This window comes from Acomys minous, assembly GCF_964271855.1.
Source record: "Acomys minous genome assembly, chromosome: 16".
NCBI lineage: Eukaryota > Metazoa > Chordata > Mammalia > Rodentia > Muridae > Acomys > Acomys minous.
This window is the reverse complement of record NC_140498.1, coordinates 71,716,935-71,742,075: the sequence shown is the minus strand read 5'-3', so window position 1 is coordinate 71,742,075 and position 25,141 is coordinate 71,716,935. Positions and strand designations below refer to the sequence as shown.

Genomic DNA, 25,141 nt, shown 5'->3' with positions numbered 1-25,141 from the left:
TTGAGTTGGATCCCCTAGCACCCCATAAGCCTTGGCTGTATGAAGGCCTGCCTGGGTGGCATCCCTACCATCTCAAAAAAACATCCGAACAAAAACCCAGGCTGAGGTCCTTCCTCTGCCATGGAAGAGCCATGGCAGCCGGAGCATCATATGAACGCTTCCCAGATGAGGGGAAAATAAATGCTTAATTGAATGCTCAGTCCTCTTGCCTTTACCTCCTGAGGTAGGTCACACCATGCCTGATTTATTCACGGCTGGGGATGGAACTCGGGGGCTTCTTGCATGCTAGGCAGGCCCCTCTACCCACTGAGCTACATCCCCAGCCTCTGGTTCAGGCCCCCTCTGATCACATTTGCAGTGTGTGTTTCACATGTGGGGCAGCCTCTCACTAGCTTCACACCCCTGCTAGGGAAATGGGAGCCAGAGTCTCAGGGCTGGTCAGCTGCAAAGCTAACGGAGTGCTAGGGAGGCCGGTGTCGCCAATGGGTTGGGCAAGAGCCAGCTGGACAAGGACTCTCAAAGGCTGTGTCCTCACAGGAGCCTGTACGGGAGGGAGCCCCCCCAAACTGGAAGAAGAAGGAGAAGCTACCCCAAGTCTCCAAGTCTTGGCATAACTACATGTGTAATGTGAGGCTGAAAACAGCTCCCCCACCTCTTCCCCACTCTTGTCAGCCCCTGAACCCCTGCTAAGACCAGGGGAGGGTGGGGGACATGACTGTGGGTGGGTTGGCGTGGGGGGGGGGGTTGGCCTGGAAATGGAGACAGAGGTGAGCCAGATCTCATGTCTCCCTGCATCTCAGGAGGTGATTCAAGACTTCCAGGCCTCCGTGCTGCAGGTGTCTGACTCGCCTTACGATGAGCAGTGAGTAGGGCTGAGCACTTCAGGGTGGGGAAAGAGAGTAGCTCTCACTGAGACTGGGCATCCTGCAGTTCTTATAATGTGTGCAGTCAGGAGGGTTGAGGCAGGAGGATGGACAGTCTCAGGCCAGCCTGGCCTACATAGCAGGATTCTGTCTTTAAAAGTGTGGGTGGTAGCTGGGCGTGGTGGCGCACGCCTTTAATCCCAGCACTCGGGAGGCAGAGGCAGGTGGATCGCTGTGAGTTCGAGGCCCAGCCTGGTCTACAAAGTGAGTCTGGGACGGCCAAGGCTACACAGAGAAACCCTGTCTCAAAAAAAAGAAGAAGAAGAAGAAGAAGAAGAAGAAGAAGAAGAAGAAGAAGAAGAAGAAGAAAAAACAAAGTGTGAGGGGGGGAGGAGTGGGCACTGGGACTATAGCTCGGCTTGCCTAGAGTATACAAAGCACTGGGTTCCACCCTCAGCCCCACATCTCTGGGGCACGGTGCTACAAGCCTGAAAACCAGCACTTGGGAATTGAAGACAGGAGGATCAGGAGTTCAAGGCTAGCCTCTGCTACTTACTAAGTTGGAGGCATGATGCCTGAGCTACATGAGACCCCCCCCATTTCAAAAACCAAAGCTAGGGGTCAGAACTGTGGCTCATGGGAACCTCTAGAGTACCCCGCTTCACAGTCTTTCATGAGCGTTGCCAGACAGAGCTTCGCTTCTTTCTTGGCCAGGGTGGCTGCACAAATGCCCACAGTGCATTATGAAATGCCCAACGGCTACAACACAGACTATGGCGCTGAGCGACTGCGAATCCCTGAGGGCCTCTTCGATCCCTCCAATGTCAAGGTTTGCCTGGGCGCTGGGTACCGGTTGAGGTGGGGCTGGCTGGAGTCTTGGATCTAGGGGTGTGGCTGGGGAGTCTGGGAAGGATAATGGGGGAGCTGAGGGAGAGGGAAACAGAGCCCCCCCCCCAAAGCCCATTATCACCTTTGTCCACAGGGCCTGTCCGGGAACACCATGCTAGGAGTGGGTCACGTGGTCACCACCAGCATCGGCATGTGTGACATCGACATTCGCCCGGTGAGGCCAGGACCTAAGGCTTGGCAAAGGGGCATAGGGCTAACATGGAGGAAGGGAAGGGTTGCATCTCACAGGCTTACACTTCTCCCTGCTCCCAGGGTCTCTATGGCAGTGTCATCGTCACTGGCGGGAACACTCTGCTTCAGGGCTTCACAGACAGGCTTAATCGGGAGCTTTCCCAGAAGACCCCACCAGTAAGAGCACCCTCCCATTCTCATTTCCCCCCCCCACTCCCCCCCCTCTCCTACCCCACCCCACTCAGGGCACCTGGATTCTAATCCTGGCATAGTTCTTTGAACCTCAGACTCCTCCTGACTCCCCTACCTGGAAATGTTCATGTCTCTGTGGCTTCCTCTTACCTACCGAGCCTTGTCCCTTCCTGGACATTTCCTCCATTTCCCCACCCCCACCCCCCTTTTCCTCCCCCAGAGCATGCGGCTGAAGCTCATCGCCAGCAACAGCACCATGGAACGCAAGTTCAGCCCGTGGATTGGGGGCTCCATCTTGGCCTCACTGGTGAGAGGGGAGGGACATGGCACTGAGTATTAAGAAAGAAGACCCGCCAGGGCGTGGTGGCGCACACCTTTAGTCCCAGCACTCGGGAGGCAGAGGCAGGTGGATCACTGTGAGTTCAAGGCCAGCCTGGTCTACACAGCGAGTCCAGGACAGCCAAGGCTACACAGAGAAACCCTGTCTCGAAAAAACAAAACAAACAAACAAAGAACAAAACAAGAAAGAAGACCCTGATAGCGGCCCATTTTTGTTCACCAGCATGTACCTAGTCACACTTATAATCCCAGCACTAGAGAGACTGTGCCAAGAGACTATCTCAAGAGCAAGGCTAGCCTGGCCTACATAGCAAGACCCTGTCGCCAGAGAACAGACTGAGCTGTCATGCCACAGGCACCTTCCAGTTTTTTGTTTTGTTTTGTTTTGGTATTTTATTTTATTTTATTTTATTTTATTGCGACAAGGTCCCTCCTTGTTATAGCTGTCAGTCACTGATTCACCTAGGATTACCCGGTAATCTCAGATCCTCCGTCTCAGCCTCCCACCACTGGATTCCAGGATGGTTCAAACTCAGGTCCTTGCACGTTATGTAAAGCAAACACTTTACTGACTGAAACATGACCCTGGCCCTGAAAAAAAAAAAAGTAGTCTTTTAGAGAGAATGCAGTCAATGAGCGCTTCCTGAAGACCAGGGCGGGGAGGGGGCTTCCTCAGGATAGGAAAGGGGAAAGAGAGGAACTAAAAACAAAGGTTGTTGAGGGTATGGTTTGGGTGAGGCAGCCATGGTTGTCTATGAGCAGAGGGGACATCCTGGAATTTGGGATAGAATTTGGGTAGGATGAGGGCGGGTGTGTCACGCGTCTTCCCGTGGTGTGGTCTGGGACCAAGGGGACTGTGCAGAGTAGGGTAAACTTGATGGCCCATGAGCCCCAGCGATATGCGTGTCTCCGCCTCCCTAGTACCTGGGATTGAAAGTGTGTACCACCATGCCCAGATTTTCTTACATGAGTTTGGGGGATAGAATTAATGTTTTCAGCTACATAGAGTTCAAGGCCAGCCTGTGTTTGCCTGAGAGAAAGAAAGAGAAGGGAGCTGGGGAAAGGGAAGGGAAGAAGAAGGGTAAAAAAAAAAAAGGGGGGGTGGGGCTGGAGAGATGGCTCAGTGGTTAAGAGCACTGTCTGCTCTTCCAGAGGTCCTGAGTTCAATTCCCAGCAACCACATGGTGGCTCACGACCATCTATAATGCGATCTGGTGCCCTCTGCTGGCTTGCGGGGGTACATGCAGGCAGAACACTGTATATGTAAAAAATAAATAAATAAATAAATCTTTAAAAAAGAAAAAAGAAGAGAAGGGGAAAAGGAGGAGAGGGTAGCAGGCAGGAGGAGAGGGAAGAAGAAAAATGCGAATGGAACAGGTCTGGGCAGAGCCTGCGGAAGAAGATGATCTCAGTTATGGGCACAGGGAGTTTAAGGTCAAGGGTATTCGGGAGGAAGTAGCCAAGATATACAGCTGGGTATCTGAGTCTGGAACACGAGACTGGGGAGTGGCAGGGACGAATGAGATCACCCAGGAAGGCTGCTCCATGAGCCGGGGACACCAGCCTTCAGATGGCCATGCAGCCATCCCTGAAGGGACAGTGTGAAATGGCCAGGGCAGGACACCTCAAGAGCAGCAGGGGTGTTTGGTAGTGAGGTACCAGGTGGTGTCAGATGTGAGTGGAGCTGGCTGTAGTACTGAGGTATAATCCCAGCTATGAAGATAAAAAAAAAAAAGTCAAGGTCAGCCCGGGCAATCTAAAGAGACCCTTTGACAAAAGAAAAGGCAAATAAATGCAAGGGCCAAGGAATTGGCTCATGGGTAAAGCCCTCGCTACACCAGTGTGAGGACCTGAGTTCGTATCCCCAGAAAGCACATAGAACAGGGCATGAGAGCATCTGTCTATATCTCATCTCAAGGCTCTTACCACAAAATGGGCAGAGGAGATAGAAGCTGACCGCCACCAGCCTCCATACAGGTGGCAAATCTGTAGTTTGGCAAATCCTTTCCTCTATCCTCCATATGTACACGCACGCAGATGCAAACACAGGTACAAATACACACGCACAAAAAATTTAATCCCCAAGTAGGTGGCTATTCACTGGTAGAATCCCCCAATGAGGGGCTGGGGTGTGGCTCAGTGGTACAGCACCTGCCTGGAATCCCCCAGTGAGGGGCTGGGGTGTGGCTCAGTGGTAGAGCACCTGCCTGGAATCCACCAGTGAGGGGCTGGGATGTGGCTCAGTGGTAGAGCACCTGCCTAGAATCCCCCAGTGAGGGGCTGGGGTGTGGCTCAGTGGTAGAGCCCCTGCCTAGAATCCCCCAGTGAGGGGCTGGGGTGTGGCTCAGTGGTAGAGCACCTGCCTAGAATCCCCCAGTGAGGGGCTGGGGTGTGGTTCAGTAGTAGAGCACCTGCCTAGAATCCCCCAGTGAGGGGCTGGGGCGTGGCTCAGTAGTAGAAAAGGCTAAAATCTGCCAATGAGGGGAAGGTAAGATGAACAAGGGGTGTGGTGGCGTAGAGGCACGGTGTACGGTCATCCCAAGGCCATCCTGGCAGCTAATGTTGCCCCTTTTTCCCAGGGTACCTTCCAGCAGATGTGGATCTCCAAGCAGGAGTACGAGGAGGGAGGGAAGCAGTGTGTGGAGCGGAAGTGTCCCTGAGGTTGCACCCTCCCCCCTCTGCAAATACCCAACACCGGCTCATGAGCGTTGTGGGGAGACGCCAGATGGGTGGTCTGTCAGCCGAAAATCCAAAAGCGCTGAACCCTCTCTTTCCCATTGCCCTCTTCTCTCTTACCACATCTCCTTAGAATGTGATGTTTCTGAGTTGAAAGAAGTTAAAAAAAAAAAACTTTTAAGAAAATAAAAAGAATGTGACCTTCTTGGGGGTAGGGAGTGGGGTGCGGGGGTCTGGTGAAATGCCACGGAGATTCATAACTACGTTCACGTACTCTAGGACACGAGGTTCTTAGGGATCAGTGGTGTCGACTCTGGAAGGAACAGGAGGGAAAACTCTATGCTGAGCCTGGTTGTGGAGTCCTGGCCTGCCCCAGGAAAGGACATGGCGGGGCGGGGCGGGGCTATCTCGGGGGGTGGGGTAGGGGGCGTGCTCTAGGGGGCTTGGCCTCAGAAGGGCTTTGCGACTCCGGGGAGTCTGGTCCAAGAAATCCAGGGACCTGTTGTCAAGGCGAGCTTGGCTGCTGTGTCTTCCCAACTCAGGACTCGGCTTTGACAGGCCGGAGGCAGGGACTGGGGTACTGGTGAGCCCCTACCTCTCAGATCTTTCTAGTCCTGGGTAGGACCTGCAGTTTCCCAGGGGAGACCCGGACCCGGAGTGAGGGTGAGGTGGACCCGTGAACTTTCCCATTGAGAGCTGCAGGTCCTGGTGTCCTTGGCGCGGCTTGGATTTGAAACTGGAGGGTAAAGGACGATTGTGGTCCTCTATCAAATTCTTAGAGAGTTGTAGACGACCCCCGCCCCCCGCCAAAAAGAGAAATACCTAATTAAGTCCTTTAGTGAGCCAAGAGGTGCTGCGGAGGACTGTGACTTGGCCAGGACTCTTTCTGCCTCCCTAATGGTGAGGTGGACTCCGACCCAAAGTTCCCTGACCCGAGGCCCCACTCATCGGATCCTTTTGACCCCTTTACCTCATTAATAACACTTCCTCCCCAGCAACCAACCAGAGTCCAGACAGACAACTTTATGGTCTAATTAAACCACCAAGTCACCCCACTAAGATGCCACTGGTTTGGGGGGTCTCCCTAAGGCAGGGGGGTCGTCGGGACAGGAAGCTCAGCAAACGGGTTATTTGAAAGGCTGTATGTTGGGCAACCTAAAAACCAGGTGCAAGGGGGTGGGAACGGGGCAGAAATTGTCATAATGAAATTTCTAAGGGGGCTGGGGATGCCCCCCCTCACCCCCCCAGGACACTGAGAGAAGGTGGAATCAGGAGAAAAAAAAGGAGGGACCTGCTCATATCTCCTCTTCCCCCTCACTTTAAGCCCCCCTCCCCCAACCTGTGACGGGAACTAAGGTGGCCAAAGTCTGCCCTGAGGTTCAAAAAAAAAAAATTGATTGTTTTGTGGTCAGCCTGCAGCAGTGGGGTGTGTGGAAGGGTGGGTAGGTAACATGAGCTAGGGAAAATGGCTGGAAGGCTGGACTGAGGCCAGACTGTGCCCCCACCCTTATGGGGGGGTGAGGAACGGCCTAAGCTCAGGCTGCCTGCCAGGGCTGATAAGGGGCCCTCTGGGGCTCCCACAAACGGTTTATCACTGGGGGGGGTGTTAACTTGCAGGGTTCACGAGGGGGCACAAGCATGGAGCAACTTCGGGGTCTACTGCAGAGAGCGGTAAGACCATCAATCAGACAGGGCGGGGGGTGGTGGTGGTGGTGGTGGTGGGGAGTGGGGGTTACACACATTAGGTCTTCCTTCAGGTCCCTCAGGCCCCTCCCTAAGGCATAAGGTTGGCCCCGCCCACCTGTCCCTCTTGGGTCCCTCCTCTCTCCAGCCTCCCTCTTAGAGTTCCCACCCTGCCTGAGTTAGTGACACCATCACTGACTAACCCTTTCCCAATCCTTAGGCGCCTTCCCCTCATCTCATGCCTCCCACCCCCCTTCCACACAGCAACGGTGGTCCCCTACGCCCTCTCAGACCATCTACAGACGTGTGGAAGGCCCTCATCTGGGTCACCTGGAGGAGGAAGAAAGGGAGGAAGGGGCTGAGCTGCCTACCCAGTTCTGCCCCATGGAACTCAAAGGCCCTGAGCCCTTAGATTCCAGCCTAGGGAGGGCAGGCCTCATCCCCTGGGCTGCAGTGGGTCGAAAGGCCGCCCCCTATCTGGTCCTGACCACCCTGCTGATCTTCACTGGGGGTGAGTCTAACCTCCCTCCTCCTGGGCGGGGGAGAGGGGTGGGATTTCTGGGGGGGGGGTCTAGTCAAAGAAGACACAAGAGAACCCCACACCCCTGTCTTACCACCTGCCAGCCTTCCTCCTGGGCTACGTGGTCTTCCGAGGGTCCTGCCAGGCATGCGGGGACAGCGTGTTGGTGGTCAATGAGGATGCCAACTCTGAGCTAGGCCTCGACTCCCGCCAGGGCACGTTGTACTGGAGTGACCTCCAAACCATGTTCCTTCGGTTCCTTGGGGAGGGGCGGCTGGAGGACACCATCAGGTAAGAGCAGCCCTGGCTCCTGCCTGGCCCAGCATCCACCTGTATCACCTCAGAACCCTGTCAGCTCCCAGGTTGCCTACGTGCCCTCTCATGTCTTTTCCACCTTCCTCTCTGGCCTCCCTGCTCAGCCGTCCTTGAGAGGGCGGCAGACAACAGGTATCCCAGGACCTGAGACACCGAGGGTGGTTTATTCCGCAGATAGGCATCTGGGTGGATGAAAACAGAGGGACCAGGGCCTGGTGGCATATGCCTCTAATCCCAGCACTGAGGAGGTAGATGCAGGAGGATGAGGAATTCGATGTCATCTTTGACTACATACTGAGTTGAGGGCTAGCCTGGAACGCACGAGGCCCTGTCTCAGAGACATAGATTCTTTGTAAAGTTAGATGATGTTTGCATTTTATTTTATGTAGCGAACAGGTAGTGGAGATGGGTGTGGAAAATGTTTTCAAAAGCTTTCAGAGTGGACTGAGAGAACCACATGATTTTTTTTCCCTCTTTGGGTTTCCCCCCTCTCCACTCTTGGGGGGGTTATTTATTATTTAGGGGAGCACGGTGGTATCCATGGGTGATGGTCAGAGGCAGTCATTGGTGCTCTCCCTCTAAAATGCTGATAGCAGGGATTGAAACCAGGTCCTCAGGCTTGACCACAAGCGCCACTTTCCCGCCGAGCCATCTCGCTGGCCCCTTCTTTCCAACATTTTGGTTTGCAGTTCTTGCATGCCAGTAGACGAGTCCTCTACCGATGAGCCACATCTCTAGTCCCTTGCCTGTTTGGTTTGGTTTAATTTGTTTTGGTTTCAGCTTCCGTGAGATGTAGCTCAGGCTGGCCTCAAACTCTGGCTTCAGCCTCCCCAGCGCTAGGATTCTAAGTGTGTCCCCAGGTTTTCCTCCCGCCTCTGCCCAGAGGCCAAAGCTAAGGCAGTGCTGTCTTTGATGTTTGTTCAGCGATTTGGATACACCCTTGCCAAGCTTGGTCGTAATGTATCTTCTGATACACTGCTGAGAGCTTGATCAGAATCCACGGATTTATCTTGCTGAAAGACCTCCACTCAGGGGCTGGGGCTATAGCTTGGGTGACAGAGAACTGCCCTAGCAAGATTCCCTACAGGACATAAACTGAGTGCGGTGGCTGTGATCCCAGCACCTGAGAGGCAGGAGCAGGAGGGTCAGAGGTTCAAGGCCACCCTTCCCTGCACAGTGACCTCCGGGCAAATGAGACTTTGTCCCCTCCCGTGACCCCACCCCAAAAGAACCTTATGAGAACCAGGGAATGGGCAGAGTTACCCACTGCTGAATTCTCCTAAATTCACATCCTCTATATAACATAGTAAGGAATAATAAATAATACTTTTTTAAAAGACAAATTGAAAGCTTCCTCCCAAGACAGATAGAGAGACCGGCAAATACAGGGAGGGTGACAGGAGGGAACCGGGACCTCAAAAAGGTCCAGTCAGAAGGTGAGATTCAGAGTTGGCAAGATGGCTCAGCTGGTAAAGGCGAGTGCTGCTAAGCCTGACAGCCAGAGTTCAATCCCCAGGGTCACAGTGATGGAACCTGGCTCTAACTTGTCTTCTCACTTCCACATGCTCAACACTCTGTCATGTTTGGTATGTGTGGACATATGGACCAGAGTGCACGCGCGCGCGCGCGCGCACACACACACACACACACAGATAGATAAATAAGTAAATAAATAAATACAAATAAAATAAAGTGAGATGGGGTCCAGGACATGGAAGGATGTGCTGATAAATTCCTTCCTGTTAATCTTGGGGTTCTGAAGGACTTAATTACTTTGGCTGGGCCTGGTGGCAGAGGCCTGTAATGCTAGCTATTTAGGAAGCTAAAACAGAGAAGTTTCTGTGCTTGTGCCTACCTGGGGTTGAAGTGAGTCTGTAGCTAGCCTTGGCAACTCAGCATAGCCTTGTCTAAAAAATAGAACAGGGGGAAAAAAAAGTGTAAAGGTGGTTTGGGCTAACTGCTTTCACCTGAGTTGGAGGCTAGCCTGGGCTGCATTAGATGACATTTCAGACATGCATTACCACCTGGTCTCTGGTTTTCCCCACTTTTGCAAGGGGGTGGGGTAGGGGCATAGGAGGCCCCTTCCTGGCCCGCAGTGTGATCTCTCTCTGCTCAGGCTGACCAGCCTCCGGGAACGCGTGGCCGGCTCAGCCAAGATGGCCACCCTGGTCCAAGACATCCTCGAAACGCTCTCGCGCCAGAAGCTGGACCACGTGTGGACTGACACGCACTATGTAGGCCTTCAGTTCCCGGACCTGTAAGTCTGGGGCGCAACAAAGGGGCAAGCCATGGGTCTGCACAGCCAGCGCTGCTCACCTTCCCCTCCACTCAGGGCTCGCCCTAACACCCTGCACTGGGTGGATACAGCCGGGAGCGCCCAGGAGCAGCTACCGCTGGAGGATCCGGAAGTCTACTGTCCCTACAGCGCCACGGGGACCGCCACGGTGAGAGGTTCCCGGAATGAGGAGCTCATCACGTCCTCGGTGGGTAGAGGTTGGGATAGGGCAGTGTGCCTCACAGATCCCCCGCGTCCCAGGGCAAGCTGGTGTACGCACACTACGGGCGGCCGGAGGACCTGCAGGACCTGAAAACCAAGGGCGTGGAGCTGGCTGGCAGCCTCCTGCTTGTGCGAGCTGGGATTACCAGTTTCGCTCAGAAGGTGAGGATCCCAAATAGGACTGCATGTGAGGTGAGGCGCGAGTGGTCTGGGGAGCCCCGAGTCTTCATGGGAGGGATCTAGGAGGCTGTCACCTGGAGAAAAGACAAATCAGGCACATTTTAAGAATAAATTGGCCACCAGGTGGTGATGGTTCACGCTTTTAATCCCCGCGCTCAGTAAGCAGGTGGACCTTCGTGTGTTCGAGGCCAGCTGGTGTACAAAGCGAGTTCCAGGACAGCCAAGGCTAGAAGGAGAAGGAGGAGGAGGAGGAGGAGGAGGAGGAGGAGGAGGAGGAGGAGGAGGAAGAAGAAGAAGAAGAAGAAGAAGAAGAAGAAGAAGAAGAAGAAGAAGAAGAAGAAGAAACCTGTAACCCCAGCTAGAGTTAGGAAGCTGAGGCAGGAGGATTGTAAATTCAAGACCTGCTTGGTTTACACAAGACCCTGTCACAATTTTTTAAATTAAATAACAAAAATGGAACTGACCGTTGGAAGGGGCGGCACACGTCTGTCATCTCAGTGCTCCCAATGGAAGAGGCAGGAGGAAGGCTCCAAAGTCCTTTTCCGCTACATAAAGAATCTGAAGGGGGGGGGGGTAGAGAATCTGAAGCCAGCCTGGAACATATGGGATTCCATCTTAAAAACCAAACCAGAGAGACAGACAAGATAGCTCAGGCAGTAAAAGCGCTTACTACCAAGCCTGAATTCAAGCTCTGGGACCTGTGAGATGGAAGGAGAGAACCCGTTTCTAGAAGCTATCCTGATACACAAATAAATAAGTACACGTAATTTTTTTTCCCCCAAATAAAACAACAGACCGGTTTTTGATGTGGCGTAGTTGGTAGAGTGCTTGCCTAGCATGCCCGAAGGCCTGGGTTTGGCTCCCTGGCACTGCATATACCAGGCGGGATAGCATAGACCTTTAACCTTGGCCCCGAGGGATGGGGAGTCAGGAGGGTTAGAAGTTCAAGGTTACCCTTGGCCACATAGGGAGCTTAAGACCTGCTTGGGCTAGAGACCCCATTTCAAAATGAAATAAAAGAATATAAGAAGCGAGTCTAGGACAGCCAACACTACACAGAGAAACCCTGTCTCGAAAAACCAAAAAAAAAGAAAAAAAAAAAGAAAAAAAAAAAGAAATAGGGTTGGTGGGGCTGGAGAGATGGCTCAGAGGTTAAGAGCACCGACTGCTCTTCCAGAGGTCCTGAGTTCAATTCCCAGCAACCACATGGTGGCTCACAACCATCTATAATGAGATCTGGCGCCCTCTTCTGGTGTGCAGGTGTACATGCAGGCAGAACACTCTATACATAATAAAAATAATTCTTTAAAAAAAAAAAAAGAAAGAAAGAAATAGGGTTTGGGGTGGGGGATGGCGAGATGCCTCGGCAGATGGAGGTGCTTGCGGCCAAGCCTCATGCACTGAGTTAGACCCCCAGGACTTACATGACGGACAGAGAGTCCCAGCTCCCTGCTGTTGTCCTCTGACCCACACAGGCATGTAGCATGTGCGAGGCCCTGGGTTTAATTTCAGGAGTGAAAGAGAAATGTTAGCAGTGAGAGCAAAATCACGGGCTTTGGCCAAACCAGACAGAAAAGAGAAGGGGAGTTGTTTGTTTGTTTTTAGTATGCGTGTTGGTGCCTTTTGCCTCTGTGTATATCTGTTCTCCACATTATGTGCCTGGTGCTCGCGGAGGCCAGACGGGGGGATGTCAGGTCCCCTGGAACTGGAACCACAGAGGGTAGTGAACTGCCGTTTAAGTGCTGGGAACCAAACCCAGGTTCTCTGCAAGAGCATCCAGGGCTCTTAACCACTGAGCCGTCTCTCCAGCCCCGAACACACAGGCTTTTAAGTGCTACAGAGGCACTGAGGGAAGGCCACAACGTAAATGCCAGGTGACGTCTACACACCGTCCCCTTAAGATTCACAGCTACAGATGAAAGGAGTCTTTTTTTCTTTTTCTTTTTTTTTTTTTTTTTTACCTTCCTTGCTTCTCTATCCTCCCTCAGGTAGCCGTTGCCCAGGACTTTGGGGCCCAAGGAGTGCTAATATACCCCGACCCAGCAGACTTCTCCCAGGACCCTCACAAGCCAGGCCTGTCCAGCCACCAGGCCGTGTATGGACACGTGAGTCTTGAGGGGAGGGCAGCGCTGCCTTCTATGGCCCAGGGATACAGGAGTAGGGCTTGTTCAGTTTTCCTCTTCCCCTTTAGGTGCACCTGGGAACTGGAGACCCCTACACGCCTGGCTTCCCTTCCTTCAATCAAACCCAGTTCCCTCCCGTAGAGTCCTCGGGCCTTCCCAGCATCCCTGCCCAACCCATTAGTGCAGACGTTGCTGATCGCTTGCTCAGGTTGGATGGCAGGGGAGGCAGGCTGAGAGCGGGGATGGGGGGGGGAGGGGAAGGTGGAGACTAGGGATTGGGAGCTGAGGTTAGCTGTAAGGTTCCTCCCGGGAATAAGGAGGTGACCTGACACCGGAGACTTAGCTCTGTCAGTGAACTGCTTGCTGTTCAGCGGCGAGGACCTGATTTCCATCCCCGGAAGCCATGTTGAAAAACAAACAGAACCTGAGTAAGTGCACGCATGTCTCTCTTTCCAGCCCTGGAGAGACACAGAGAGAGAGAGGCAGAGCCCTGAAACTCACTGGCATCCAGCTTAGCTAATCCTGTCAATAATAACAACAACAAAAACAAGACAAAACAAAACAAAACCCCAAAGGGGTCCCAGCCAGATGCTTCAGTGGGTAAAAGGCACTTGCTACCAAGCCTGAAGACTGTCCCTAAGTCTCACATACTCAGAGAGGACAGACTCCCACAAGTTGTACACACACACACACACACACACACACACACACACACACACACATACACACACGCAGTGGCACACATACACACTCATACACACAAAAAATAAAATGCGGTATAAACTTAAAAAAAAAAAACAAAAACAAAAATGGTAGCCGGGCATGGTGGTGCACGCCTGTGATCCCGGCAGAGGCAGAGGCAGGCGGATCTCTGTGAGTTCGAGGCCAGCCTGGTCTACAAAGTGAGTCTAGGACAGCCAAGGCTAAATGGAAAAACCCTGTCTTGAAAAACCAAAACAGAACAAAAATGGTTTGCACCTGAGGGCAAGATTCAAGGCTGACCATTGGCTTCTACACATGTGTGCACACACACACTTGCACATGCATACACACACACACACACACACACACACACACACACACACACACAAGAGGTGACCTTTTAGGTGGGCACACCTTCTAATAAGTCCCACCGTCTGGGACACCCACAAGTGCTGAGGACCCTTCCTCAGGACACAGCCTATTCCACTGTCCGTGGCCACCTCTGTCTCACCCCGGGCTGCACAGTTCTATTGAGCGAGGTTCAGAGGCAAAGATCTAGAGCCAGAGGGTAGGCGGAAGAAAGAATGTAGTGGGGCTTTAGGCGCTTCTGCAGCCTAGGCGACACTGGCACTTCAAGACTTTTCTGCTCCATCTCTTTCCAGGAAGCTCAAGGGCCCTGTGGCTCCCCAGGAATGGAGAGGACACCTCTCAGGCTCATCTTATCGGCTGGGGCCTGGGCCGAGCCTACGCCTTGTGGTCAACAACCACAGAGCTTCTACTCCCATCAGTAACATCTTTGCCTGCATCGAGGGCTTCGCAGAGCCAGGTGGGCCTCTCTGCCTAGCATCTCCCACCCCTTAAGAGGCTTCTGCCCCTGCCCCTGACCAGCGAGGACTGATGCAGGAGGCCTTGGAAGGGCCAGGAGTGGTGGCCAGAAAAATGGACGCTGACGAGGCATAGATGAGGGGTGGCAGTGAGGAGCCCTCCAGATGGGCAGTGTTGCTCAGTAGTGAGCTCCCCGTGCATTGTGGGGGGGTGGAGGGGGATGGTGAGCAAGTGCATGTCGGATGATGTTATATTACAGATCCAAGCATCAAACGAAGGCCAGACTGAACAGATGGCTTAGGTAGTGGGGAATCAAAGGTTGCTGAGCAGATTTGGGGGAGGCGGGGGTCTTGGGGGGGAGACTTGGGAAACCCCTGAATGCCAGGGGAGACAGAGACCTTGGGTGACACTGAGATGAGGACCCGGGAGGTCGGAGTAGGGGGGCACAGAAGCGCTGGAGAGAGAGGAAAGCAGGCCTGGGAAGGCACAGAGCCAGCCTTACCAGGGAGAGAACGGAGCCCGGGGTGTCCGTAGGATTTTAGCCAGGCCTGGTAGCTCACATCTGCCATCTAGTATTCAAGGGTCTGGAGGATTATAAATCTGAGGCTAGCCTAGGCTACCTAGCCTGGGTCTGGAGACCCTGTAGGAAGCAGGGGAAGGAGCCAGGAGTGGTGGCACACACCAAGAGCTAAGAAGTCAGAAGTTCAAGGCCAGTGTAGGGCAGAAAGCAAAAAACAAACACAAACAAAAACCAAACCAAACCAAACCAACAAACAAACAACCCAAAACCAAAAAACCACCGAGCAAAATAGACTGTCCCCAGCAGGAGCCCAGCTGGGATTGACCTCAGCTACTGCATACACCCTTGACACGGTGGTCCATGCCCGCAATCCTGACATTTGAGAGGAAGTGGGGTCAGGAAAATGAGGTGTTTTCAGCCGGCCAGCCTTGGTTACTTGAAATCCTGTCTCCAGAAGGAAGTGGAGGAAAGTGTGTGTGTGTGTGTGTGTGTGTGTGTGTGTGTGTGTGTGTGTGTGTTTGAATCCTCAAATGCCTAAGGATGGATCAGGTCATCTGGGCAGGGCCAAGAGAGATAGGCATGGAGTTTTGACACAGCAGGATTTTAAAGCTCTGAGTGTGTGTGTGTGTGTGTCTGTCTGTCTGTCTGTCTGTCTGTCTGTCTGTGTCTGTGTCTGTCTGTGTGGCAGGGGGTGGCGGGGATGGGAACTGCAGCATGGAATCTGGCTGGAGGAACTTGGAGAGGAAGGCAACAAGGCTCTGGGGTTCACCCCCGCCCCTGCAGAGCTGCCTGGGGAGACCCTATCAGTTTAAGATGTGGCCTCTACACCTACCTTCCTCAGATCACTACGTTGTTATCGGGGCCCAGAGGGATGCGTGGGGCCCAGGAGCAGCACAGTCCGCAGTGGGGACTGCCATCCTGCTGGAGCTGGTTCGGACCTTTTCCTCCATGGTCAGCAACGGTAAGGTCAGAACGAAGACCCGGGTGAGTTGGGGCTGTGTCCCGAGCTAGGGCTGGGTCAATCAAAGGTGGCATGTTCTGGGGAGAGGTCACTTGGATCTGAGCCCCACCATTGGAGTGTCCAGTGTGTGGTCTGGGCAAGTAACTTCACCAATGTAGTGCTCCCTCATCAGTGTGTTAGCCCCGGGGAGCAGTGAGATGCCTCAGTGGGTTAGGATACTTGCTACCAAGTCCAATGACCTGAATTTGATCTTCAGAAACCACGTGGTAGAAGGAGTTGAACTAGCTCCCCAAAGTGGTCCCCTAATCTCCATATGGAGGCTACCGCATACACGCACACATACATATACACAAAAATATCTTTAATTTTTAAAAAATGTGTTGGCCAGGCATGTCCAGTCCTGGGGAGACTGAGGCAGGAAGATGAAGATGTCAAGTCATTCTTAAATACATAATGAGTTCCTGGCCAACCTGGGCTATATGAGTTTCTGTCTCATAAAGCAAAAACCAAAACATCCCCCTCCCAGAAAAATCCAGCATGGTGACATATGCTTTTTAATCTCAGTACTCTGTAGGCCGAGGCAGCCAGATCTCTTGAGTTTGAGGCCAGTCTGGTCTACATAATGAGGCCCTATCACAAACAGAAAGCAAAAACTTTAAAAAAAAAAAAGTCAATGCTGGGTGTTGCGGGCACATGCCTTTAATCTCAGCACAGGGGAGGCAAAGGCAGGCAGAGCTCTAAATTCAAGGCCAGCCTGGTCTACAGAGTGAGTTCGAGGACAGCTGAGCTACACAGAGAGACCCAGTCTCAAGTAAGTAAGTAAACAAATAAGTAAACATACAAATAAATAAATAAAATTGGGCACGGTGGTGCCCAGAAATGAAAGCAGGATCACCAGGAATTCAAGGTGCTCTCTGACTACATAGGGAGACCCAAAAAACCTAGCCAGGCATGGTGGCACACACCTGTAATTCCAGCACTCAGGAGCTGAGGCAGAGGGATTGCCGTAGCTTCAAGAGCCAGCCCAGCTCCCGTTGGAAGTATCTAAGCCAGTCAGGCTGACGTAGCAAGACCCTGATTCAAAACAAAACAATAAAAAAGAAAACCAAAAAGTAAAATTAATTAATTAATACAAATAAATATAAAAAGGTGGGGAGGTAGCTTAGTGGTAGAGTATCTGCTTAGCATACAGGAGCTCCGTCTCCAGTACTGCATAGAGAAGGTGGGGGGGAAGGTAGGGGTTATCCCCTCTACTGATTATAACAAAGCATAAAGGCACCCATGTGTGAAGATTGCACAGCAAAATCCATTTGTATGTTGACTTCAGGCATGAACTAGCCAGACATGGTGCCTACACCTGTTATTACAGCACTTGGAGGTGGAAGCAGATTTTTTTTTTTTTATTCCAAACAAGGTTTCTCTGTGTAGCCTTGGCTGTCCTGGAACTCACTCTGTAGACCAGGCTGGCCTCAAACTCACAGAGATCCACCTGCCTCTGTCTCCTGAGTGCTGGGATTAAAGACGCGCGCCACCACTGACCCGCTGCCTGTTTTCTTTTTACCACATATGGGAGTTTGAGGCCAGCCTGGGCTACATGTGACCCTGTCTTAAAACAACAAATAAGGGCAGCAAGGTGGCAACAATCACACCCACATTCCCCCCCCCACACACACACATACATTAAAAACTAAATAAAGACTGGAATGTGGTGAGTGTTCATGGCCCGAGTGACAATTAAGCAAGAAACTGCACCTTTAAAATCCACTCCAGGCCCGGTGTGGTGGTGTATGACTTTAATCACAGCACTCAGGGGGGCAAAGGCAGGCAGATCACTGTGACTTCGAGGCCAGCCTGGTCTACAAAGAGAGTTCCAGGACAGCCAGGGGTACACAGAGAAACCCTGTCTTGGAAAAAAAAAATAAGGAAGAAGAAGAAGAAGAGGAGGAGGAGGAGGAGGAGGAAGAGAAAGAAGAAGAAGACTTCACTCCAGTGTTGTTATTGAGTCAGGGACGATCCAAGTGGGGTAGGCTGGGATGCTGTGTTCATGAAGAGAGAGAGTGTTGGCCTTCTGTTTCATCTCTCTGGCATCATAGGGTTCAGACCTCGAAGAAGTCTTTTGTTCATCAGTTGGGATGGAGGTGACTTTGGCAGCGTGGGATCCACGGAGTGGTTGGAGGTGAGTTGGGGTTCTGGGCATGTAATCAGGTAATGGGCAGGGGTGTGTGCATGGGGGGGCGAGGGCAGGACCTTTCTCTCCCATTCTCTTCCCCAACCCACAGGGCTACCTCAGCGTGCTACACCTCAAAGCTGTAGTGTATGTGAGCCTGGACAACTCAGTGTTGGGTAAGCTGGGACAGTGCTGCCTCCTGGCCCTCTCAGGTCCATCTGTGGCACGGGATCTATCCCTGAGCCTGGCATTCCTCCCTTCTCTTCAGGGGATGGCAAATTCCATGCTAAGACCAGCCCCCTTCTCATCAGCCTCATTGAAAATATCCTGAAGCAGGCAAGAGGCGGGGGTGGGGTGGGGGGAGGTGGGGGGGCGGGGAGGTGGGGGGGTGGGGGGGTGGGGAGGTGGGGGGGTGGGGGGGCCCAGGACTGGAGATGAGAGACAAGCTAGTGGGAGTGCAGCCCCAAGGGGGGCAAGCCTTATTTGTGTCCCTCATCCTGACACAGGTGGATTCCCCTAACCACAGCGGACAGACGCTCTATGAACAAGTGGTGTTCACCAATCCCAGCTGGGATGCTGAAGTGTAAGTTGAAATGAAGCCTGCGGGTGGAGGGCCGAGGAGAGACTGAGTCCTCAGAGGCCTCCATCTGCCTGTCCCCAGGATTCGGCCCCTGCCGATGGACAGCAGTGCGTATTCCTTCACGGCTTTTGCGGGGGTCCCAGCTGTGGAGTTCTCCTTCGTAGAGGTGAGTGGAAATGAGATTCCCCGGCCCTTGCCCGAGGACGCGAGGCCCTCAGCCTGTCGGCACCACGTTCCTGCGCCCAAGCCCCCTCCATGTACTGGCAGGATGATCGGGTGTACCCATTCCTACACACCAAGGAGGACACGTACGAGAATCTGCACAAGATGCTGCGAGGTCGCCTGCCCGCCGTGGCGCAAGCAGTGGCTCAGCTCACCGGCCAGCTCCTCATCCGACTGAGCCATGATCACCTGCTGCCACTCGACTTCGGCCGCTATGGGGACGTGGTCCTGGGACACATCGGCAACCTTAATGAGTTCTCTGGGGACCTCAAGGTCCAAGATGCCAAATCCCGCTCCCAGCCTACAGGGGGCGCTTCATCACTAGGGGTGTCTGGCTTCTCCTTAGCCCCGAGATCTAGGTCCTGTCCTGCAATCTCTTGCCCCATTTACTTCTACCTCCAGTCACCTAATCCCCCGAGGACATATCCAGTACGACCCACGTTCCTGGGATCTACCATCCCTAACATCACAGGCCTGGTCCCCTCCCTGTACCCTTTCCCTCCCTGCCAGGGCTTTGGTGCTGGCACCAATCTGTCAGTCTCAAACTGTGTCTCTCACCCACAGGCCCGCGGGCTAACCCTGCAGTGGGTGTACTCTGCGAGGGGGGACTACATCCGGGCGGCGGAGAAGCTGCGGAAGGAGATTTACAGCTCGGAGCAGAGCGACGAGCGGCTGATGCGCATGTACAACGTGCGCATCATGAGGGTGAGGCCCCGCCCCGGCCCCGGCCTTCCCCTTTCTGACCCGGGGCGTGGGGTCCCTTATCCCACGACCGGGCATTCCGCCCCGTAGGCTTTCTCTTGGCTGTTCTGTGCCTGTCTTCTGGGCGTACTATACCGGACCTACAGGGTTCATAAACCAGCTAGGCGAGAAGACCTACCTGTCACTTTCCCAGGCTTTGCCAAGTGATAAAACGGATGGGAAGGGCCTGCCTTGTCTTTGTCTGCCTTTAACCTGCAAAGCCCTTTTTGGCTTTTTGCAGAAACAAAGTTTGCAGACCTCTGCTTTAGACCGTGTACCTTGGGTCTTGAAGGGCAGACAAAACATGGATTGAATGCCAGGAAAAGGACGTTGCAGGGTGGAGGGTGAGGCAGGCAAGTGGATCTGGCCTTTCTTGGGAGCTGTGCATGGATCAACAAAGCCAGAACAGAGACCCTGTGGATGGCTGAGCAGTAATCAGAGACCACTTTGGGGGAGCCTTTGAATAGCTGAAGAAATGTTTTGTGTACTTGTGTGTGTGTGGTGGGGATAAAAATCAGGGTATTGTGCCTGTTAAACAAGTGCTTTACTGATGAGCCACACCCCAGCCCGTCACTGAGGGATCGGGGCAAGTGCTCTACCACTGAGCCACACCCCAGCCCCTCACTGGGGGATTCTAGGCAGGAGCTCTACCACTGAGCCACATCCCAGCCCCTCACTGGGGCATTCTAGGCTGGTGCTCTATCACTGAGCCACACCCCAGCCCCTCACTGGGGGATTCCAGGCAGGTGCTGTACCACTGAGCCACACCCCAACCCCTCACTGGGGGATTCCAGGCAGGTGCTGTACCACTGAGACATACCCCAGCCCCTCACTGGGGAATTCTAGGCAGGAGCTCTACCACTGAGCCACATCCCAGCCCCTCACTGGGGCATTCTAGGCTGGTGCTCTATCACTGAGCCACACCCCAGCCCCTCACTGGGGAATTCTAGGCAGGAGCTCTACCACTGAGCCACACCCCAGCCCCTCACTGGGGGATTCCAGGCAGGTGCTGTACCACTGAGCCACACCCCAGCCCCTCACTGGGGAATTCTAGGCAGGTGCTCTACCACTGAGCCACACCCCAGCCCCTCACTGGGGCATTCTAGGCTGGTGCTCTATCACTGAGCCACAGCCTAGCCCCTCACTGGGGGATTCTAGGCAGGTGCTCTACCACTGAGCCACACCCCAGCCCCTCACTGGGGGATTCTAGGCAGGTGCTCTACCACTGAGCCACACCCCAACCCCTCACTGGGGGATTCTAGGCAGGGGCTCTACCACTGAGTCACACCCCAGCCCCTCACTGGGAGATTCTAGGCAGGTGCTCTACCACTGAGCCATGTCTCCAACCCACAGTTTGAAAGCAGTAAACCTTGCTAGGTTGACCAGTATAATCTTGAACTCACTCTGTAGCCCAGGTCGACCTTGAACTATTGATGCTCACCTCCCCCCTCCCCTCATCCGTCCAAGTAATTAGTATTACACGCATGAGCCTCCAGGCCAGGCTCAGGAGTTTGGATTTTGAGTGTCTGGGCATCAAGAAAATGTCTTACAAGGAGGTGAGGTGGGCAAAACAGAGTTTGTAGAAAGGATTCTGGAGGCAGTACCTGAGGAGGAAGCTGACTTCAAGAAGGCTGTCCTGGGTACCAGCTGCAGGTGACAACATGTGCCTGTAGGGGGCGCCTGGACCGATGGGAGTTGTTTAGTAGGAAAAAAAACGCACAGGCAGGGTTGAAAGAAGAGTTTGATAATGATAATAGCAGCTATCGCCGGACATGGTGGCGCATGCCTTTAGTCCCAGCACTCGGGAGGCAGAGGCAGGCGGATCAGTGTGAGTTCGAGGCCAGCCTGGTCTACAAAGCGAGTCCAGGACAGCCAAGGCTACACAGAGAAACCCTGTCTCAAAGAACCAAAAATAAATAAATAAATAAAAATAATAATAGCAGCTAGCATTTGTAGAGAGCTACCAGGGGCCAACGGCTATACTCCATTTTGTTCAACAGCAGGACTTCCTGCTGTGAGGATGCCAGTAGGCCAATACCAAGGCTTAGAGAAGCCAAGTAATTTATCCATTATCCCTAGGGAAGTAAGGGATGGAGCCAAAATTAAAGACGAGGAACTCTGACACTATAGCCTGTGCTCAATATCATGAAAGAAGAAGAGAGAAATGGGGTAGGGAAAGGAAGGAGGGAAGGAATAAAAAAGAAAAGAGAAAGAATAAAAGAAAATGGGCTAGGTCTGTAGCTCAGTTGGCGGAATGCTTTCTGGTAAGCATGAAGCCCTGAGTGTCATCTCCAGTACCAAATAAAACCTGGTGTGGAGGTGCCTGTATTCCTATCTCTTGGGAGGTTGAGACAACTAGCCTTGGCAACATGACAAGACCCTAGCTAAAGAAGGAGGAAGAGGAGGAGGAGAAGGAGGAGGAAGAGAAGGAAGGAAGAAGGAAAAATAAAAGAAAAAGAAACAAGTGTGGGCCTCAGGGATGGTACCAAATGCATCTTGCTTTACCGCTAAGCCACGCCCCCAGCCTCTGAATGTCATGTTTAACAAGTTGATGCCAGCATGCAAATGAGACTATGTCCAGAAGCCCCTGGTTCTGTAGGGCAGGACCCTGTGAGTGATTAGGTGACATGCCCTGGAAGCTGTGCTCACAGAGGTTCTGTTTGCAGCCAGGGGCACACGTGGACGATTGAGCAGACATTTTAACAGGTGAGCGTGCTGCGCATGTGGAAGCACACACCTGTGAATCCACAATCTCAGGCGTCCTGAGGCTGGGTCAAGTTAATGGTGAGCTTGAGGGGCAGCCTGGGCTACACAGTGAATTACAGGTCAGCCTGGGCTACCACAGCGAGTCTTTGTCTCAGAGGAAAACAAAGAGGGCTTGGCTTGTAAAGTGTCCGCCACGTAAACCTGATGTCTTGAATTCTAAGCACCAGCTACCATGTAAACAGGCAGCCTCTGGTGGATGCCTGGACCTCAGAAACCAGGGCTCACTCGCTACCTGGTCTAGCCAAATTGGCAAGTTCCGGGTCCAGTGGGAGACCCTGTCTCAAAAAATAATGTGGAGAGTGATTGAGGAAGACTTATCTAGCTGTTGACCTTGGCCTACACACACACACACACACACACACGCATGCACACACCCAAGAGAGGTGAGAGTGCAAGGCACATCCAATGTAACTCCACTCCCAGGGGATGTGACACCCTCTTCAGACCTCTGCTGGTGACAGGCGCGTGTGTGAGGCACACACAACACAAAATAACACAAAATAACAAAGCTGAAAAGAAAGGCAGGTGGGAAAGGATTGGAACCCACGCGGCTCTCCCTGGCTACTGATGACGTCATATGACGGCTATTTCTAATTGGACAGCCTAAGGGAAGCGGGTTTCGACGAAGCTTCTGAGCTGTGCTTGTGAAGCAGGTACTAGGGCCTCAGGGTGGATTAGGCTCTGTCAGAGGAAAGAGTGACGGAAGCCTTGAGGCGCAGACAACCTGGTATCTAGACCTGCTTTCACTTTTTTGTGCAGGTGGAGTTCTACTTCCTGTCCCAGTATGTGTCTCCGGCGGACTCCCCATTTCGTCACATCTTCCTGGGCCAAGGCGACCACACTTTGGGTGCTCTGCTGGATCACCTGCGGATGCTGCGCTCCAATAGCTCTGGAACCGCCTCCTCCGGTCTGGCACCAGGTCTGGGCTTCCAGGAGAGCCGCTTCCGGCGCCAGTTGGCGCTGCTCACGTGGACGCTGCAGGGGGCAGCCAACGCGCTCAGTGGCGACGTCTGGAACATCGACAATAACTTTTGAGGCAGGAAGACCTCCCTGAGTCCCACGTGATTCTCCTGTCTCCCTATTTGGGTGGTGCAGGTGAATGGAGGTGCCCTATGCATTGCTGATTGCAAGCTATCAGCATTGACAACAAACACCCTTGGTCCTGCAGTGTAGGTGAGCCATGTTTTCTCGATGTGACCGTTGTACCGTCGTTTATCCAGAAAACAGCTTTCTTCCTAACATTGATCCTTTCGCTCTCAGGAGCAAAGTCCCCCCCGTATCTGGAGATTACGTGGGCACTGGGATCTGGGCCAGCTTTCTTAGTGGAAGAGATGAGTAGTGTAATTAATTATCTTAAGACAAACGGGTGGTCGGCGGTGGGAGGCCCAGGGGGATTAGATGTCAATAAACCAATGGTAACATCTGTTGTTCATAAGCAGTTTACCTTCCTTTTCACGCCATCATTAGTCCTCATACCTGCCTTGAGACCTAGGGAAGGAGGGACAGAGGGCACCTGACAGCAGGCTTACAAGACGCTGTGGATATGGGGGGGGGGGGGAGAGAATAGCTGTTCTGTTGCTTAGGAACCTGCCTAAAGATAATGGACGTGGGGGGGGAGGGGCGGGGAGCGGATAACACATCAGGAACCGGGGCTTGCTACCAAGCCTGGCAACCTGAATTCAATCCCCTGGATCCACAGGGTGAAAGGCGACATCCAGCTCCCACAGGCTTTCCTATGACCTCCAAATGTGTGGTGTGCCCATAAACGCATAAATAGGTAAACATTCACAAGTGACCAGAGAAATGGCTTTGCGCTTAAGAGCCTGCATGCGCTTCCAGAGGACATGGGTTCAATTTTCAGCACCTACAAGGCGGCTCACAACTGTCTGTAACGCCAGTTCCAGGGGATCAGACGCCCTCTTCTGGCATCCATAGGCACTGCATGCATAAAGTGTACAGAACATATATGCGCAGGCAAAATACCCATACACATAAAATTAGAACAAATCTTTAAAAAAAAAAAGGCTAAGCATCGTAGCACATGCCTGTAATCTCAACACTAGGCTGTGGGAGTCTGTGTGGGATAGAGATCGATCTCTTGAGTTGAAGGCAAAACTGGACCGCATAGTGAGTTCCAAGGCAGACGTTCTGCCTCTCTGTTTCTCTGTCTCTGTCTGTCTGTCTGTCTGTCTGTCTGTCTGTCTCTCTCTCTCTCTCTCTCTGTCTCTCTCTCTCTCTCTCTCTCTCTCACCCACACACCCACCCACATACACACACACACACACACACACAAGAGAAAAAACAAAACAAGCCCGATGACTGCAGGGCCGTCCTCTCACCATGCATGGGTAAGCAAGCATATATACACACACTAAATAAATGTAATTTTAAAAAAGTTTTAAAATGAAAAGTAAGATGGACAGTTACCGAGGAACAATGAAAGAAAAAAAAAAGAAAGAAAAGACAGAAAAGGAGGGATGAATCCCAGGCAGTGGTGGTGCACGTCTTTAATCCCAGCACTCGGGAGGCAGAGGCAGGTGGATCTCTGTGAGTTCGAGCCCAGCCTGGTCTACAAAGCGAGTCCAGTACAGCCAAGGCTACACAGAGAAAACCTTGCCTTGAAAAACAAAACAAAACAACAACAACAAAAAGGAAGGAAGGAAGAAGAAAAAAGAAAGTTCCAGACCAGCCAGGACTACATAGCAAGATCCTATTTTGAAAAATACTGCCGAGACCTTCCAGAAGATGTGACGTGGACTCTCAGTGTCTACTTCCGTTGTTTCACAACTGTCTGTAACTCCAGCTGGTGAACTGTGCTGCTTTGAATGTGCTGTCCCACATAAGTCTCAGGTGTGTGAATGCTTGGTCCCTAGTTGGTGGCTGTTTGCCTTATTGGAAGATGTGTGTCACTGGGGTGGAATGTGAGGTTTTAGATGACTTAATGCCATTCCCAGCATGCTCTCTGTTTGGGATGTGAGCTCTTGGGGACTGTTTCAGCTCCCTGTTACCTGCCATCTCAGTTCTGCCACCATGAACGTTAGCCCTCTGAAGCAGGGTGTGCAAAATCCCAAAACTTGTCAGCTGTAGTCTCCAGCAAAGGCTTCAAGGCTCAGGTATCTGGCTGCTGCTCCAGTTGCAGCGGCTGAGGTTTCAGTCATCGGCACGGCGTTGCTGGTTTACTGCTTAACT

General features: G+C 52.8%; 2 protein-coding genes across 7 annotated transcripts in view; both read left to right on the top strand.

The window, feature by feature from the left end:
- Positions 1–5,321, top strand: part of ACTL6B (actin like 6B) — an 18,822-nt gene extending 13,501 nt beyond the window's left edge. For both annotated transcript variants that reach the window (XM_084761985.1, XM_084761984.1), the window contains 7 exons: positions 538–627; positions 801–862; positions 1,578–1,692; positions 1,846–1,926; positions 2,025–2,120; positions 2,356–2,442; positions 5,054–5,321. In XM_084761985.1, coding sequence (XP_084618111.1) covers positions 538–627; positions 801–862; positions 1,578–1,692; positions 1,846–1,926; positions 2,025–2,120; positions 2,356–2,442; positions 5,054–5,134 — 612 coding nt within the window. In that variant the 3' untranslated portion in view covers positions 5,135–5,321. The remainder of the gene's footprint in view (positions 1–537; positions 628–800; positions 863–1,577; positions 1,693–1,845; positions 1,927–2,024; positions 2,121–2,355; positions 2,443–5,053) is intronic.
- A 296-nt stretch (positions 5,322–5,617) lies between these two features.
- TFR2 (transferrin receptor 2) lies at positions 5,618–23,391 on the top strand. 5 transcript variants are annotated; one of them, XM_084761387.1, is made up of 19 exons: positions 5,618–5,733; positions 6,768–6,821; positions 7,098–7,344; positions 7,458–7,644; positions 9,785–9,925; positions 10,001–10,112; positions 10,205–10,327; positions 12,334–12,450; positions 12,537–12,676; positions 13,833–13,996; positions 15,357–15,476; positions 17,570–17,652; positions 17,756–17,819; positions 17,912–17,979; positions 18,150–18,226; positions 18,305–18,389; positions 18,491–18,718; positions 19,010–19,150; positions 22,712–23,391. In XM_084761387.1, the coding sequence occupies exons 2-19, from the start codon at positions 6,789–6,791 to the stop codon at positions 22,985–22,987; spliced, it is 2,406 nt and encodes an 801-aa protein (XP_084617513.1). In that variant the 5' UTR covers positions 5,618–5,733; positions 6,768–6,788; the 3' UTR covers positions 22,988–23,391. The 5 variants fall into 5 exon arrangements, with proteins under 5 accessions (XP_084617513.1, XP_084617510.1, XP_084617512.1 ...); XM_084761384.1 differs by having other exon boundaries at positions 5,641–5,813; XM_084761386.1 differs by lacking the exon at positions 22,712–23,391 and adding an exon at positions 19,428–19,652 and having other exon boundaries at positions 5,653–5,733.
- Positions 23,392–25,141: the final 1,750 nt, after the last annotated feature.

Bases quoted from the DNA above. Each gene is read 5' to 3' on its own strand.
- TFR2 (XM_084761387.1), top strand. From the start codon at position 6,789: ATGGAGCAACTTCGGGGTCTACTGCAGAGAGCG. The intron at 9,926-10,000 runs GTAAGTCTGGGG...CCCTCCACTCAG, and splicing joins GGCCTTCAGTTCCCGGACCT to GGCTCGCCCTAACACCCTGC. The intron at 12,451-12,536 runs GTGAGTCTTGAG...CTTCCCCTTTAG, and splicing joins ACCAGGCCGTGTATGGACAC to GTGCACCTGGGAACTGGAGA.